The 17,653-nt window shown below is 39.7% G+C and overlaps 2 protein-coding genes across 3 annotated transcripts in view; one reads left to right on the top strand and one right to left on the bottom strand.

The window, feature by feature from the left end:
- Nucleotides 1-1,248: 1,248 nt before the first annotated feature.
- Nucleotides 1,249-3,163, bottom strand: LOC129777501 (transmembrane protein 53-B). Its single transcript, XM_055783792.1, has 3 exons — nucleotides 2,273-3,163; nucleotides 2,062-2,205; nucleotides 1,249-2,000 (listed from the first exon to the last, which is right to left on the bottom strand). The coding sequence occupies exons 1-3, from the start codon at nucleotides 2,864-2,866 to the stop codon at nucleotides 1,824-1,826; spliced, it is 915 nt and encodes a 304-aa protein (XP_055639767.1). The 5' UTR covers nucleotides 2,867-3,163; the 3' UTR covers nucleotides 1,249-1,823.
- A 12,917-nt stretch (nucleotides 3,164-16,080) lies between these two features.
- LOC129778848 (recombination repair protein 1) overlaps nucleotides 16,081-17,653 on the top strand; it is a 22,573-nt gene continuing 21,000 nt past the window's right edge. Inside the window, exons 1-3 of one of the 2 annotated variants that reach the window (XM_055785975.1) lie at nucleotides 16,081-16,330; nucleotides 16,453-17,074; nucleotides 17,234-17,422. In XM_055785975.1, coding sequence (XP_055641950.1) covers nucleotides 16,477-17,074; nucleotides 17,234-17,422 — 787 coding nt within the window. In that variant the 5' untranslated portion in view covers nucleotides 16,081-16,330; nucleotides 16,453-16,476. Of the gene's footprint in view, nucleotides 16,335-16,452; nucleotides 17,075-17,233; nucleotides 17,423-17,653 lie in introns of both variants that reach the window. The other variant, XM_055785974.1, reaches the window with a different exon arrangement.

Genomic DNA, 17,653 nt, shown 5'->3' on the forward strand with positions numbered 1-17,653 from the left:
CCCCATATCTAGCGTGGTGCGTCTTTCTCGACTCGAGGAATCCAGGATAGAATGGTCACTAGCCGGCGCAATCATCAGTTCGTGTAGAGTTGTCATGAGCGGTACAACCTTTGGCTCTTGTTGAATGATCAGTGGACTGCACAACCTTTGGCCCGTGCATCTGTAAAGAGTGTGTGTATGTATTGCCGCGACTAAGTAAAAGTTTATCGATCGGATAGGAGGGATATGAAACGGGGACACAACGAAGGAAACATCATTAAACGTTGACATCGGCGTTTCTGAGGAACAGGTATAGATGAAGCAGAAGATCAGGATCACGGCTACCTAAGATATCCCGGACGGGGATATCCGATTGTCTGCCTTTTGCTCTCAGTGCTCTAGAGAGCTGAGAGCGAGCAGCATGGAACCGGTTACACGACCAGACAACATGCTCGATGTCGTGGTAGCCATCGCCACAATCACAAAGATTGTTTGCTGCGAGCCCAATGCGATAGAGATGCGCGTTTAGGTTGTAGTGATTGGACATAAGCCGAGATATCACGCGAATGAAATCACGACCTACATTCAATCCCTTGAACCATGCACTCGGGTTCCCTGAGTGTGTCGTTGTTCAACGTGGTGATTTGAAATCTGATATCAACTATCCTCTTTTCCTCTCAAAGAGCACGCCTACACACTGAATAAAATTCTGAGAAGCTAGGAATTCCCATCGATCATTCAATATTTGTGAATTCGAATTAAAAGCGGCGTCAGAGTGCAGCATGTTTTATGCCGGATGTGAAAAAAGTATTTTACTGCGGTGAGTGCTGCGTTCTTCGGACGAAAACTGAAAGTAAACATTTTCCCCGCTGCTGTTGCTGTCGTCGCCGCCGCTGCCACCACATATTCGATTCAGTTCGGATTTTCTGTTGCCGTTCTGCATTGCATTGAGTATAATTTGTGAACTATTTCTATTGGAACGATGTTTTTGGAGCGTTGTGGTCATAATTTTGCTAGAGATACTGAAAAATTACTTGGATATTCAATAAATGATTTGAATTGACAACCCTTAGTGTAATCCTACGTATCTTCAATTATGTCCCGGACCCACTAGTTTTTTTTCCTCCACAGATTTCCGCTATGCAGCTAAAGTTTTCGGAAGAAGTACAACTATTGACAGAGAACAACGATGAGATAATTATCCAACGTAAATGAATGTGTTCTCAATTTATGATCAATACAACCTACGTCAATGCCCAAGTTCAATTATATTTGCAGCAACGAAAAAACAGTTCAACAGTAAATAAATAGTAACTTGTTATACATTGTTTTCCATTGTGGAATGAATTACAACAGACATCTCCAATTATAGGTAATCTCTGTATGTATTTACTCTATTATTCGGAAATTACCGTAAGGAATACAATAAATACAATAAAGTGAGGTATAATAAACTAACAGCCGAAGGCACTAACAATAATAGTAATTGTGCAGTTCTATCACAAAATCTTCTAAATGAATGATACATAAATAGACTGATAATACTCAAGGTATGGAACATTTAGAAATTCAATATTCAACTTATGAAGCTTTACAAAGAGATATTGAATAAACTTTTGTGCTTTTTTCAGCTTGCCAAAGGAAGTTATCACTTTTTTTTTCTTTTTTCTAACGCTAACTCAATCCACTAGGCGAAATTCAAAAGTGTTTCGCACACACACACATGTTAAGAACTGGCAATAGTTTTCTCGTTCTTTTCTGCCAAAGGGAAGTTCATTTAATTACTTTTTATATCCTAGTTTTGCAGTTAGTCCTTGCAGCCCTCAACTGAGTATCCATGAGTTCTAGTAGTGAAACTTGTTATAATAGGTAGTCAAGCAATCGTTGATAAACTTGCAGACGCTGTAAACATACTGCTGTGGATGTCTAATGTAGTGTTTCACATGTTCAGAGCGGTCGAAACAAACCATTCGGACATCAACGCCGCATTTTCGACGGTATGCCGCAAACTTTTCAACATCCTGTAAGAGATAAGAGAGGGACATGGCAAACACGCATTCCCATTCGGATACAGACACCTACCGTGTACGGTATCAGCCGGTCTTCCTTCGAGTATAGAAACAACTGCGGCCATTCGTTGCTTTCAGACTTCAAATTGTGCGTTGGATTCGTTTGGACTTCGTAACCCCAAGGTCGAAGAAAATTTCGTAGATAATTGCACGAATCCTGTAAACCGTGACTTTCTGTTCACCAAATGCTCAGTTAAAGACTATTAGAAAAAAATTATACTTACTTCAAAAGCCCACAAAAGTATTATAGAAATCGTCATCAGAGCGGATATCAACGAATTGAATCTTTTCTCTTTACCTAAAATAGCCGATATTGCTCGAAACAATCCCAGCACTCGTCTGTCGCCGGGTGCCGAATCGAATATCATTCCACAAATCTGGACTGGCTTCTTGGACCTTCTGTTGGCAAGCGCTATGTGCTGATACAGGAATGCTCCTCCGTTGGAAAACACATGAAATATCAGAGGGTGGCTGTCGAAGTTCATATCGTAGATCAACTTGAGTATCTTTTCCCCAATCTGAACCATCGCTGTTCGTTTCCAAAATAAATTTTCAACCGGTGCCGTGTAGCGAATCGTAATCAACCCCCGATCTTCGTAGATTTTGGAATACTTCATAAGATATTTGTCCTGACATCCGGCCCAGCCAAGCAACAACACTATGGGAACATTGGTTTCGTTGCAAACAAACACGTAATCGGATTCCGCTCCTTGGCTTTCGGTTTTGAAATTGGGCGACGGAAACTTTATAAAGTACTCGAGCGTGTCATCCATTGGATATTCATCGACTCGGTTATATGTTGCTGACATACTGTGCATTTGTGTCACTCTTGGCTTGCCAAGATTTCTCAAAACCACAAACGAAAATTATGTTCCCTCTCGTAGGATCAATATTCACGACAAAAATGCCAAACACTTCATCATTACTAATTAAAATCTTGTTATTTCAACATTTCGCAATTGTTTCCTCACTAAATCAACTCTAATTCCCGATTGCAGCTGATTTCTACCTTGCAGAAAATTTTCTTCGCCTGGAGAATCTGGAGATCTTGTCAAATAATGACAGCCAAAAGCGAATACATTCGGTTAGAAATTACAACACCCTTTCTTGCCATGTGCTTGTGGCGTTGGGAGGAACATGCGCAAAAGTACGCGTACCGGCATTTCGTTGGTTGCTTGACATCGCGCCGCGGTAACTGTTTACCCCCCGGAACTCACGAGAGCCGGAGGAAGAATCGTGAGTGCTGCTGATAAATCTCTGTGCACAGGTATTGCCTACAGCACAAATGAAGGCGAATATTCGAATACCAACTATCTATAGTGGCTTGTAGATGGCGCTTCAACAATGAAACTTTTATTTTTGAATACACTCGACAAAAAAATTAGAGGAACAGAGTGCGAAGTCGAAATTTCTCGGAGATTTTTAAAATGCTGATACTTCGTGAAAAATCAACGCATGGGGATGGGTTGTACATCATTTTAAAGATTAAATATTCTAGTTTTGGAATATGTTGTGAGCATATTTTAATCCTGGTGTGTGTTGCGGACAAAAACACCTGGAAGAAATAAAAATCGATTTATTTCAGTTTTTCCAAAGATACTGAATCTAAATCAATTGTCTTATACTAAATCATTTTTTTGCTAACTAAGTCAATTGGTGATCTAACGTACAAATCTACACCTAGGCAGCGCTGCGGTGAAAATGATGATGGTTTTAAATTTTGCCATGTGAGTTTATGGAAGGTTTGTAGTTCTTTCCATAAATTACAATGTTATAATTATAAAAGATTATTTGATTGCGATGAGTTTGGAATTTAATTCTGCGCAATTTTATATATAACATGTTATTTTCTTATCTCTTTCAGTAGTGAAAACAGTATAAATGTTGACAAAGGTTGAATCAAAAGAGAAAATTCGAGAGCACAATCAAAAACAAGTTGAAAAATGCATGGTTCCTGCATGTGAGAACTACCTTGGTTAGTCCGGAAGTAAAATATACGTGAAACTGGTGTACACGATATCTTAAGCTAGGATTCGTCAACTGGCTCGAGCGATTGTTGTTTTTATAGTGGTGCAGAGTCAGCGGTAAAATTACAGAAAACAAAAGTGTTGTGATTCAATTTTATCGCAGGGATATTCGCTGGTGAAATACACATATGTATTCAGTGAGAAAAAGATAAGTGCTTATGTTTATTTTGTATTCGTAAATTATAATTAAAAATCTGAGTGAAACGGGTATTCAAGTAGCTAAATCACATAGTCATCACTGTAGTAGTGGTAGTGTTGAAGAGAGCTTGAGTATTTATTTATTTATTTATTCTTCGTCTTCGAAACTATAACGTACAGACTGTAACTTAAACTAATCTAAATGCCTAATTCTATTAACAAAGACATCCTTGCTGATACAGCAATCAAAATTCTCATAAACAGCGTTATAGGCACGGATACATGCACTAAAAGGATTGTTGTATCCATAGTTTGTCCTGTTGGCTGGCAGCCGAAGAGCATTATGGTGACGAAGAGCACGAGAGGGGACGTTTATGTTGATACTCTGAAGTAATGCCGAACAATCCAAACGATTTGTGAGAACGTCAAAAATGAACACTCGCTGCAGCTTAAGACGACTGGCCGATAATGATTCCAAACCAATCAGCAGGCAACGTGATGTGTACGGTGGTAACTCTGCAGGGTTAGCCCAGGGAAGCTGGCGAAGAGCGAATCGGATGAAGTGCTTCTGTACTCGTTCAAGTTTCAGACAATGTGAGACGTGATACGGGGCCCAAACTGGCGCTGCATATTCCATAACACTGCGCACTACCGAGCAGTATAGTGATTTGAGAGCATATACATCTGTGATGAATGCTGTATGGCGACGGATGAATCCCAGTGCAGAGAAAGCCTTGGCTGCAGTTACCACAACATGTTCACTGAATCTCAGCTTACTGTCCATTATTACACCTAGGTCACGTATGGAATTGACCCGATCAAGAGCTGTCGAATCGATATGGTAACTGAATTCAACAGCAGTTTGGCAGCGGGTGAAAGAGATTAATTTGCATTTCTTGATATTCACGTTCATACCGTTTTCATTGCACCACAACAAAAGTCGATCTATGTCAGTTTGCAAAACTTGACAATCCAGGACTGATGTAATCACCCTGAAGACTTTCAGATCGTCTGCGAAGAATAGTTTTCTCGATGACAGACGGTGGGCGAGATCGTTTAAATATAGAATAAAGATAAGAGAATTCGTGATCCACTTGTACGAAAGCTAACCGCCCAGTAAGATAGGACCTTAACCAATCGACTATCCAACTTGGGAAGCCCAGAACTAAAAGTTTGTCGACTACAAGGGTATGCGGAACCACGTCAAAAGCCTTCGAGAAGTCTACGTAGATCGAATCTACTTGACAACTGCAGGGAATAGTATGTTACAATATTCCATCAAATTGGTCGTTGTTGAACGACGCTCGACGAAACCATGCTGAAACTCGCTGATTAGTGGTTTAGCAGCATTGTTCAGAATACGATGGACGACTGTTTCGAATACTTTGCCCAGACAACAAAGTATCGATATTCCACGATAGTTTTTAACGAGATTTATGCTTCCTGCTTTGTGGATTGGGACCATCTTTGAGGTTTCCCATATCGACGGGAGCGTACACTCGGCTAATTTTTTTTTTTTTATCTTCGCTTATTTTTCGTCGGCCTATTTCCGCCACTTTAGTGCCAATCACCGACATCAGGGAGGCGACTCCACCTGTTCCTACCTATCAGACTCAACAACTCATGAGCCGGGCCAACTTCTTTTACTTCCGCTCCGAAGGAAACACTCGGCTAATGAGCGATTAAAAATTAGCACTATAGGTGCAACCAGTTCAGCTGCACACCTCTTGACAATGAACGGCGTCAATCCATCCACACCGGGTCCTTTGGAGGGGCCCACGTCATTCAGCGCTTCAAAAACGTCTCTGGCAGAAAAACGAAAATGTGGTAGGTGCTCATCATGTAAAGGTGTAAGACTACTTGTTTCGAAATTGGATACAGGAGAGGTGATGCGGAAAACACTTTTGAAGAATTCAGCAAACAGATTTGCAGCTTCCTTGGCTGTGCTTGCTCTGCGTCCTTCGTATTCTACATTGCATGGAATGCGTTTCGATGATTTTTGAGATCTAACGAAAGCCCAAAATGATGACGGGTTCAGCTTCAAACCTGCTTGAAGTCTATCTACGTACGCTGCATATGTTGTCCTCAGGAGAACATTATATTCACTTTCGATTAGTCGTACGGCATTGGTATTTTCTTCAGATCTGGCTCTAAAGAATCGGTTGCGGGATTTACGAAGCTTGTTGCACAAGTGACGGAGCTCTGGCGTCCACCAAGGTTTACGAGTAACAATGGAAGTGTAATTTTTGCGGCGTGGCACAAGTTTAGCGAAAATGTTATGTAGCGTAGCATAGAAAGCAGCCACAGTTTCATCCAATGAAGTACAGCTCAAGCGTTGTGCCCAGTCAATTGTCAAAAGCTCATTTTTCAGCAAGTTGATGTCGCATCTCCTAAAGTCAAAGGCCGTGGCTTCCGCCGGAGCGTCACTGTAACTTGGCACAGTAAACTGAGTGTCGAGTCTTAGAATGAACGGCTTGTGGTGCTCATCTAATCTTAGGAGTGGAAGTGGGTGGCTAAAATTCTCGACACAATCAGGAATGTTGACGTACGCTAAGTCGAGCATTCTTCCATTCACGTTTCGTAGTCCATTTGTCTGAACAAGACCAATACCGGACATTGATTCGATCAGCAAAATCTCTTGCTCTGTTGATGCGTTCACGGGTAGATATCCGTTTATATCATCGTCAAATTTCCAATGAAGGTCTGGTAAGTTGTAGTCGCCTAATGCTAGAACAATATCAGCGTTTGTTGCGTTGTCGCATACGTCCTGGATTGCATTTGTGTGCGAAATATATTTGTCTGAACATGACGATGGCCTGAGGTATATTCCGACAACATAGAGTGAGCGGTTTGCTAACTTGTTTGTTCGAGCTGATCACAATTGTCCGCAGGGATTGCGTTGCATTGATGGGTCATCTTGACGGCAATGAGCACTCCGCCACCTCTTGATAATTCGCTTGTAGAATCACTTCGATCGCATCTGAAGATATGATAGTCTGATGACAGTTCGCTATCAACGATGTCAGGTCGAAGCCATGTTTCTGTCAACACAAAAATGTCGTAATCGCAGCTGGAAAGCATCAGTCGAAGCTCGTTCGTTTTAGTACGCAGTCCCCTGACATTTTGATAATACACCGACAGAAAGCGATTGGTTGATGTATTATTTGTGTTGAAAATTAGATCTGATTCAATAGGCAATGCGCCATTCGTTTCAACATGTTCAGGGCAACTGAAATCCGAAAAAACTTCAGGCTGGAGAGTGGAAAAACAATTCAAGTACTTGCCTGCGAGTGGATTTAGGAAAACCCTTTCCCTTTCCACGAAAACAGGGCCGGGATGACTCTGCTGACATAGTACGACTGAGTTACATGTTGTGCGATAGCTATCGGTGGGTGGCGCGACTGTTTCGGGTGGGGTGGAGTCTTCCTTACGGCTTTCGCAGGTGCATCCCGGTGAAGGTTGGTCGAAGATGGCTTTTATTGCTGACGTTTCGCATGATGGAACTCAATTTCAGATGTGGCGTTTCAAATGGTCCTATTTGTGTATGTTGCGGTATCCAAACAAACGGGAATGTCATGTGAGTTGGGCTCAGTTGATCATTAGCGATGCGTACACTGCTGCAATCCGAAGAAACTTCAGGCAGAAAAAGAGTTGCGCAATTCAAATACTTGCCTGCGAGTGGATTCTGGAAAACCCTTTCCCTTTCCACAAAAACAGGGCCGGAATGACTTTGATGGCAGGATACATGTGAGTGTCGAGATGTACGTTTTCTATCGGAGGTTGGCGCGGCTGTTTCGGGTGGGTAAGGGTCTTCCTCGTGGTTTTCGCAGCTGCATCCTGGCGAAGGTTGGTTGAATATTAGTGTATTGTCCGATTGTTCGAAATTGGTTTTTGATCGTTGTCCACAAGTTTGTGCGGTGGTCCATGTGATTTTTTTGCTCGGTTTACAAATTCTCGGAATATTACTCCTTCCGGTCACGTCGATGGAAGCAGCGTACGTTGTTGCAGCGATGGATCGAGACCGATTTTAAATGAAACGAACGACATATTCGAGACTTCCTTTCCTTTCGGGACCAAACGAATCACCTCACACGGTGATGATATATCAAGACAGCGAGCCACAATTTTTTGCACATCATCGGGTGAAATGAGAGGCATAAACCCCGATAAATATATCCAAAATGTGGGGGGCTTAGAAGCAGGCACAATAGAACCAATGGACAGATCACTGAGGTCGATTGTTCTAGTACCTTGATCCGTTGCCAAAGATGATGACTCGTTTTGCTCCACACGAGGCCGTTTTACTCCCGGCTTAGGCCATGCACGCAGCGAAGGTGTGAACGATTGATATGTTTTTTCACCAGCCGTTTGCGCTTTAGTCGATGCGAGATCATCAACTTTCTTACCCAAATTATCGACTGCAGTAGCGAACAGCTTTACTTGGCTCGATAAATCATCTGACGCAACCACAGCGGCAGGAGGTGCGCTTTGAGTTTTTAATTTGTCTTCCAGGCAGCGTTTAACATTGCGGCCGTTTAGCTCAGACCAGCACTCATAGCAAATGAACATTGCTTTCCCTTGAGTGAATAAGTCTCGACTGGCACGGTGATTGAATCCACAACATTGTTGGCTGATGTGGAACACGGCATCGCAAAAGCCACAGCAAATTGGTTCAATATCATTCACTTCCAATAGACATTCTTTGCATTGTTTTTTCGCCATCGGTTTGCTGGGTGATAATGTTCAACGAAATATAGCTAGGCGGGCGGATGACAGATGATAATGGGAGATGGTGTTGTTATGAAGACGAATTCGACGTCGATAACTTGCAGGTTGCGCGGAATCGGAATGTACCAAGTGTCCAAGGATATATTAACGAATAATGTTAACAAGCACAGTGAAACAGAAACGATATAGTCAATGTAACAGTCACAAAAACAATTAAATTGTAACACGATGAAATAGTACTAACAACAACAATAAACAGTGATGCCAGAGAGGACCTTAATCTTCAGTCTGCTAATCCGCTGCTGATACATAGTGTTCTCCCAGCAGACAAAATCCAGATGTCTCACCGATTTATCTGGAAAGGTACAGATTTTTTAGTTATTTTTGGTACAGATTCTGTACGGTACAGATTGCAGATTTTCGTCAAAAATACACATTGGTAGAGTTTAATCCGCGTGTGAAATTTCTCCCGAAAATTTTATTGAATGATAGTACGCAATCTAAGTTTAGAAATACTATCTATAAACATCATCAAACACACGAGTGATTCGAGCGTCACCTTGACGGCTTGGGTCCGTCTTCTCGTTAGTCTTCGCTCCCTTACATTGACCTCAGAATAAATTTCATTACGGAAAAATAATTCATAATAAAAATTGCCGTCGACATTAATACGTAACTACTAGTACTTGTAGTAAGTAAATCTAGATATGAAGTAAACAAGTACAAATCATAGAAATACAAAAAAAAACACAATATTTTCTAGTAAACAAATGAGCATTTTTTCATATTTCATGATTTTTCTCTACAATGAATAATTTCAGTGGTACAGATTTTTTGAAGAAAAAATACAGATGAGAATGATTCTTTCCCTTCTGGTACAGATTAAAATTTGGCAACACTGCTCTCCAATCAACATATGTTTGCAATCTAGGGTGGAATTGAAACATTTAACTTATTGAATATTCAAGTAGCTTTTCAGTATCTCTTAGCAGAATCTCTAACTCTGCCAAAATATGATTTTCAAATTGATAATCTACAAGTTATACCATGAAACATGCAGCGAATTATCGAAAATTATCTTTTTGTGGATGGAGCCATCCGACAGGCGAATGTCGCTGTGGATATATTTAGATCACACGTTTGTGTCAAAAAAAACTAAAGCTTTATTCGAATAACTTTATTAACATTCAATAAACACAGTCTCTAATTTCAGTGGCGTAATGGAGGATAAGAACAGGAAAATATAGATAGAGATTCCTTTGCTGGTAATCAGCAAACAGTTAGGTCACAAAATCTTCACCCAATTGAGCTCATTTGGCGATAGCGAAGGATGGAAACCATGGGATAAATTTAATGTAGCAAATAGGCTGGCAGATAACCTATGCGGTTTCGGTCATCTGAGTAGGAAAGGAAAATCTTTTCTCTCCCTTTTAGTTTGAAGCTAAAGTAAGAATTCCTGTATATATAGTCCGGATTCTTACTCAATAAGTTAGTTCAAATCCTTAGTTCAATTTAGTTAGACAAACCAAAAAATTCATGATAGCAAGGAAATGAACAATTCAATTTCGGAGGCAAACCAGGACGTATTTATTTCTCAAAATCAAGTTAACCATCAGGATCAAGCCGAACCCAGCCAGCCGAGTCCAACATCCGCAACGCCAGAACTCTTAACATCTGGATTTTGTTTTTGAACTAAGAAAACGATGATAATGTAACCTAAAACCTAAAAACAAATCACGCATATTTTACTTCCGGGCTTTCCAAGGTAGTTCTTGCATGCAGGAACCATACATTTTTCTTCGTGATTTTTTAATTTTGCGATCCAATTGTTGTGTGAGGGGCTTTATTAGTGTTCCGTTCGACGACGCCCCACACAAAATAATCCAAGGGATTGTTATCAGGACAACTAGGTGGCCAAACTTCCTTCTCTCAGAATTCTAGAACATTTTCCGCAAGCCATTTCGTTTTTTTACTGTTGCGTACGCCCCTTACGCGACGCCGCACCTACTACGGTGACACGTTAATGGGTAACCTATGATCAAAAAAAACTATCACTAACGGAGGAAAGTTACAGTAGGCAGGGAAATATCAACGCTGAGGAAGAGAAAAAAAAATCTATTTGAAATCAGTCTAGAAACATCGATCGAAAGAGTAGGTTCGAAATTAGTTAATTTTCACAGATTTAATTTAAATTTCAAAAATCAGAATTAGAACAAAAAAGACTTTGTGAATTGATCGATCAGGTACGAATTATATTGTTTGAAGCTAAACAAGATGATTGAATCACGTTTGTTCTAGGAAGTTGAGTTCGTTTAACCAGGTTCTGAACATCCAGCCTCAGGATCGCGAATCTGAAATGATAAAAAAATAATTAATGGAATTCGATAAAAGAAAGGTAAAATAACTGAAAATAATCTAAAGAAATATTAAATTGATCATGAATTAAATTCAAACAGGTTTAGTAGAATTTAGAGCATAATTACAAATTTACGATTCGGGTAGAACATTCGAGAAACCACGAAATGTAAGCAAGTCTACCATGCATTTTATTAATGTCCAATAACGAATAATTGTAATTAATTACAGGAAATTTTAACCGTGCCATCAGAAATACACGCGTTTAAAATTCACAAACTTGTTTTTCTCGTTGCTAAGCAACATTTACCAATAGTTTAGGAGTATATGTTATGTAGTTTAGGAGTATATGTCGAGAGGAACTTCGCTATTTCAACGTTATAGAGACTTCTATGCCAAATAACACGCCTTGAATGTATTCTGAATGGGAATTTCTAGAATACGCGTTATTACAATGCAAGTCCTTTAACAGAAGTACCCCTGCGACCAGAATGGGTATCGAATCTAAACCCTTGGTCATACATACGCTAATCACTCATAGCGAATTCGAAACTAGTTCCAAACTGATTCTGTAATAAAAAAAAACATTTTCGGGTTCACGAACGGGCGGTTTGTTGGTGTGCATTATATAGTCTGATTTGTTTATATTCACGATGCCAAATGTACAGTGTCGACGTCTGGTGGTGATATTAGTGCTTGGGAGGTAAATTATTCTCTATCAGATCAGAAGGAACAAGTGCAGTGTAAAATTATAAAAGGTCGAATGAAAATTTCTACTTCATGTTGTTTGATTACACTCAATTAATCATTTCTAGAAGCATTTCCTGTTTGTTCCACAAATAATAACCATTATAATATAAAATCATCATCAGACACAGTATTCGTTTAATATGTTTTTGCAATTACGAGAAAAAAACCTCTTATTTCTTCACATAAAATACATATTCGATGCGTAAAAGTAAATTTTCATTCACATTTTTGATTTTAAAAGCATGTTATACCACCTGAAAATCCGTAATTATTTTCGCCTCCCAATGAAAGCACACGAAGCTTAATGCCGTCTACGCGAATATACTCTTCAAAATCAGAATCCGAATTGGATTACGATTCCAATAATACAAAATCAAAAGCAGCAGGTTTTCCATTTTCATAGTGTGTATTTTCAGATTGTCCAAAACTATACTCGGAACTTGACAGTTCAGTAAAGTTGTATTGGTGAACCCGAGTGCGAACCCAACCGTTTTCAGGTTGAACCTAGTGCGAATCTAGGTTGAAACTGAGTGAATAAAAAAATGTTTTGACAACAGTTGGGTTGGAACTGGGGTTGAAACTGAACAAAAACGAATTCACTATCCGCGTTGACAACATTGAGCTTCGTATTACGAAATGAGGGAGTAGGCAAGGCAATATGGGCTTCCAGAAGAAATGAACATACTTTTTAAATATAAATTATGAATGAAAATTATTTTTCCAAATCAAATTAGTACTCTATGTAAATTAAAATAATTTTTGTTTGCAAGTAGTGAGAATACAAAAATTTTGTCTAAAGATTTATATTATAATGGTAAATTTTGGTGAGAATATCTGAAAGTTCATAGAAAAAAGTTAAAATTAGGGTCAGAACAATGTACTTCTAGTAGAAAGAAAGAAAAAATGTTCAAATTGTTCAAATGTTCATGTTAGCCACTATTCGACTATATAACCGGACCGAGTTGTTAAAAACAGTAAATGACAGAACCAAAATGTCTGTGAACCGCAGTAATATTGGGTACACTGGCGATATGAGGGATTTGACGTTTTAGTCATACCCCTGGTTTATCTGACTTTACAAGATTGCCAAGTTGGCTGCCAAATAGTATCAAATTACAGTCATTTACATTTAATGCGACATTTATCTAAATGGACAGACCTATAATGCGACACGTTTAATTGGACATTTTTTCCTCTAATTGGACATTTTTGTAAACATCGAGTTCGGGGCCCAAATTATGGCCCCGCATTGAAAGTCGCCACCACACGTCGACACTATACCACTCTCATCGCCAATGTCCAATTATAGGTTAAAATCGCCTCCAATGCGACACTGAGTGGTGTGGTCTCGGCATGTCGCGTTAAATGTAAATTACTGTATATAAAACTACATTCAGAATAAGGGTAAGGTTACTTTGGATAGGATTACGCACGAAAATTTGATTGTACGAATAGAAACAAACAATTTTGTTCGACAGAAGCTGACGAATTAGAACGAAGCCAGGGGGAAGCAATGTAACCACACCAATGCAACTCAATGTGGTTGTTTACTTTCACTATTGCATACAATTCGTACGATCACTTTTCTGCATCCCGTGTCACCGCCGCCTAGCATGAGGGTACAAATTGTTCTTAGAGAATTTGTAAGGGTGGGTTTAGACTAGGGATATATTCAAGTGAAGAAATATGATGAGATTTATAGAAGTCGCATCAACCGTTTACACTAGCGCGAATTTCTATAATGAATATATTCATATTTTCGGTGAATTTATTCACCTGAAGTAGAACCCCATCCAACTTCAGTGATTTCTCGCCAGTGAGAAATTCACAAGCGTTTACATATGCTGAATTTATTCAAGTTATATATACCTCGAATAAGTGTATCATATTTATTCTCACCCGTTTACACCTATTTTTACGTGAATAAATTCATCTATAGCTATAGATCTCCCTAATTCGCGACTACGAAGCTGAATTTGACAGCTTGTGTGCGTAAAGCGAATGTCAACAAAGAATTGCAAAAAGAATGTGATTTTTAAACGCACCGTTTTTAACGTTTTTTTGCAGAAATTTTCGTAATGGTGAGTATGTATCGAAAGAACCTATCCTAGAGGATAGATGCTAATTTAGTTAAATCACATAAATTTACTGCAGGGGAAAACGTTTTCTTACCGCATCCAAAGGACATTGTTCTTACTTGTGAAAAAGTAAACATCATTGTGGGCGACTATACGGAAACACACATATTCAAAATAAACTGTCAAAGCACAATTTTCGCAACGCGACGCATAGCGCGGCATTCTGGTCCCACCTTACCTTCGATGACGCGAATGTAAACCCGCCATAACACTTGGGCGTCGTCTTTATTATTAGGCCTTGTTCTCACTGCAGCGGGGCGTCAGCGTGGCTTGGGCGGGGCGTGTGATTACGATTAATCGTGTGTGTTCTTACCGATGTGTTCACACCAGGCTGATGTGTCGTGAGCGTGGTTTTGGCGTGTTGCTGGCGTGCAAACGAAAACACTTCACGCCGGCGATATTTGTATTTCTTCGCTTCTCTCTTGCATGTGTTTGTTTGTATTAGTGACATAATTTTAATTTTTCGCGTTTTTGTTTAGTTTTTACGTTTTTCACCGTCCGATTCTTGTCCCGGTTCGTATATATTTCCAACATTGTTACTAAAACTTTTCATTATAATATAAAGTTATCTTTAAAAACAATTTTCGTACGAGATTTTATCACCACATCCAAAAAAAGTGTTTTTTATCTAATTGGAATACTAATTTGGTACGAAAAAGTCACAGGAGGGTTGTGTCCGAGACACGACCGCATAGTTGACGTAGGATTCCGTTAGGCTATCTGTTGATTTCAAATATGTTTGAAGAATTACATCGTTAAACTCTTTGATAATAATTTGGTTTTAATATCTCTGTTAGGGAACACATTGTGGTAGGTACAAAAGTTTCCCCTACTAGTGATTCCCGATAATCGTTCGATTAATCGATTAATCGAATACTTCCTACAGAAATCGATTATTAATCGAACGAATACTGCGCAACCAATAATCGAAGCGAACGAATAATTTTCGTCGATTAGTCGATCCAAAGAAAAAAACCTACGGCCGCTGCAGTTCCATCCTGAACTTCAATTAATATCTTTGACGCTCCTCTGAACTCGTCGGGGAAGCTCAATGCCGTCAACGCGAATTGAGCTTAGTTTACGAGTTTAGTGTAAAAGATAATAATTTATTATCAGGCGGAATGAACACTTTTTTGATTCTAGATGGCTTTCTAGCAAATGAGAAATATTAGTCTAACTAATTATTCCTCTCAGTGTGACGATTAATCGATTAATCGATTATTTGGGGCGATTAATCGTATCGAATATCAAACTGCTGAAAAGTATTCGATTAGCTGATGAACGATTAATTTCATAAATCGGAGATCACAACCCCCTACTTCCATGTATTTTCAATGTCGATTTCCCGCAGGCAGCTTGGTTTTGATGTCTCTATTAGGGACCCGCCGCATGTGTCGTCAATTACGACCAATCAGAAGTGGGTATTCCCGTTAGGATAGGGGCTGAGATTTTTCAATTGTTCGATAGTTAGTTTCATGACATATATTATTTTCTTCAAAACAAAAAATTGTTATGGAGTGCCGAAATCTATTGACGCAAAAATTTCATCAATCCATCAAGAAATGACTGAGCAATGAGCGTTTGAAATTGGACAATTTTCACGATGTGCTCGATTTTCAATTTGTACCCCAATATGTTCCCGAAAGACGTAATCCTACGTCAAAAGTTAATTTTCATTCATAATTTCAAACTTGAAAACGTTCCTCATTCCGCCTAAAATCAATTATTGTTTGGCGCTCCCCTAAACTAGTAAACGAGGCTCAATGTCGTCAACTCGGGTAGGATGTAACTTAGTGTACTAGCAACCCTGAAAATCCAAGGAGGCACTCAAATCCGAAAGGCCCAACTGTTATAATTCCTGCTTTCGAGCCAACTGTCAATCAGAGAACTCAGTTGAATTCATTGAACGCGCCTTTTCATTCCTACCCGGCATCTGGAAGAAACAGAACTGTTGCAAAAAAAAGTCGACGCAGCAGACGAAAGTGCGTGAAGTCGAATCGTGCATCGGAAAAGCGCTTTGGTTCATAATAGGTGTTTGTTTATGCATTAATAATTTGTTGAATTTGGATACCAATAGTGGAATACGTGGAAGTTTCTGTTACTTAGCTTGTTGGATAGTTTGCAATTTTTTCTGTGTGTTTGGAAAGTAGGTAAGAAAATGGATTCGCTTGTACCCCACTGCGGAGTTCCAAGATTGAAGATGTGCAAAAAAAGAAACGTTGACATCGCAAAAATTGTTGCATGTTTTGTTTTTATATCTTTTTTCAGAATTACAGTATATACACTATTGATATGGAATCCAAAGGTAAAAGAGGGCGCGCAGCTAAAAAAGTTGCTGCCGAAGCAGAGGTTTCAGCCGAAACGAATAATGTTGAGCATGAACCACTGAAAAATGGAGGTGCCAAGAAAAAGGCGGCAAAGGGAAAGCTCGCAAAAGAAGTTCATGTTGTTGAACCCGTAGATCTGCTGGAGCAACCACAAGAAGAAAAGAAAAAACCTGGACGTAAAGCCAAAACTGCCCCAGCTGAAACAGATCCACTAGATGTTGCACCAGTAGAATCTGAGGAGCCAGCCAAAGGCCGTAAAGGTCGGAAACCGACAGCAGTTAAGGAAGATACACCAATTGAAGAACCGCCAGCGAAGAAGGGAAGAGGGCGGAAACCTGCCGCGAAAGAATCCGAAGACACAGATCAAGTTCCTGAAGTTTCAAGCAAAAAAGGAAAATCGGTAGAAAATGGCATCGTCTCTCCCGCTAAACAGGCAACAACTTCCAAAGCCAAGGGTAGGGGTAAAGCTGCGAAGGAAGTTGTTGAACCGGAACCCGAGCAAGAGACCGTAGCACCAGCACCGGCTAAACGTGGACGCGGCAAAGCGAGGGTGGAATCCAAAGGTTAGATTTATTTTGTAAAGCTTTTTTTATAATACTTATTGGTTATTGCCATGGAAACCATAAAAATAAGCTATCGGAATTTTATAACATCAAGCTTTGCCCTTGGTAATCATCAGTCTAATTTATTTTCACAATTTACTATTTGATGCGTATCCACAGAAGAAGATGTAGAACCATCACCAGTAAAGAAAACAAAACAGACACCCAAAGAGTCCCCTGCGAAGAAAACGAGCCCAAAGAAACAAGCAGCAGTCGTTGAAGAACCAGAGAACGAGGAATTAGAAGAATCTGCCCCAGCTCCCAAAGCGGGAGGACGAGGACGCAAGAAAGCTGCTCCAGCTGTTGAAAGTAAGTGTTTATTATATAGAGGCTGGCATTACACTTATTATTTTTGACATGCAACAACAAACTGGGAAATTTTTCATCAGCAAAAATATTCAACAATATCAGGTTTAGGATCAGGTTGTTATCACTTGATTCCAAATTCAATTGGGATTATAAAATGCATGCATAACAATCTTCTAACCTTGGTTCTGGCGTGACGTTCTGCTGATGGGACACAATTCTTCGTCTATTGAC

This window comes from Toxorhynchites rutilus, chromosome 3 (genome assembly GCF_029784135.1).
Source record: "Toxorhynchites rutilus septentrionalis strain SRP chromosome 3, ASM2978413v1, whole genome shotgun sequence".
Classification (NCBI taxonomy): domain Eukaryota; kingdom Metazoa; phylum Arthropoda; class Insecta; order Diptera; family Culicidae; genus Toxorhynchites; species Toxorhynchites rutilus.

Bases quoted from the DNA above. Each gene is read 5' to 3' on its own strand.
- LOC129777501 (XM_055783792.1), bottom strand. From the start codon at position 2,866: ATGCACAGTATGTCAGCAACATATAACCGAGTCGATGAATATCCAATG. The intron at 2,206-2,272 runs GTAAGTATAATT...CACGGTTTACAG, and splicing joins TACTTTTGTGGGCTTTTGAA to GATTCGTGCAATTATCTACG. The intron at 2,001-2,061 runs GTAGGTGTCTGT...TATCTCTTACAG, and splicing joins ACCGGCTGATACCGTACACG to GATGTTGAAAAGTTTGCGGC.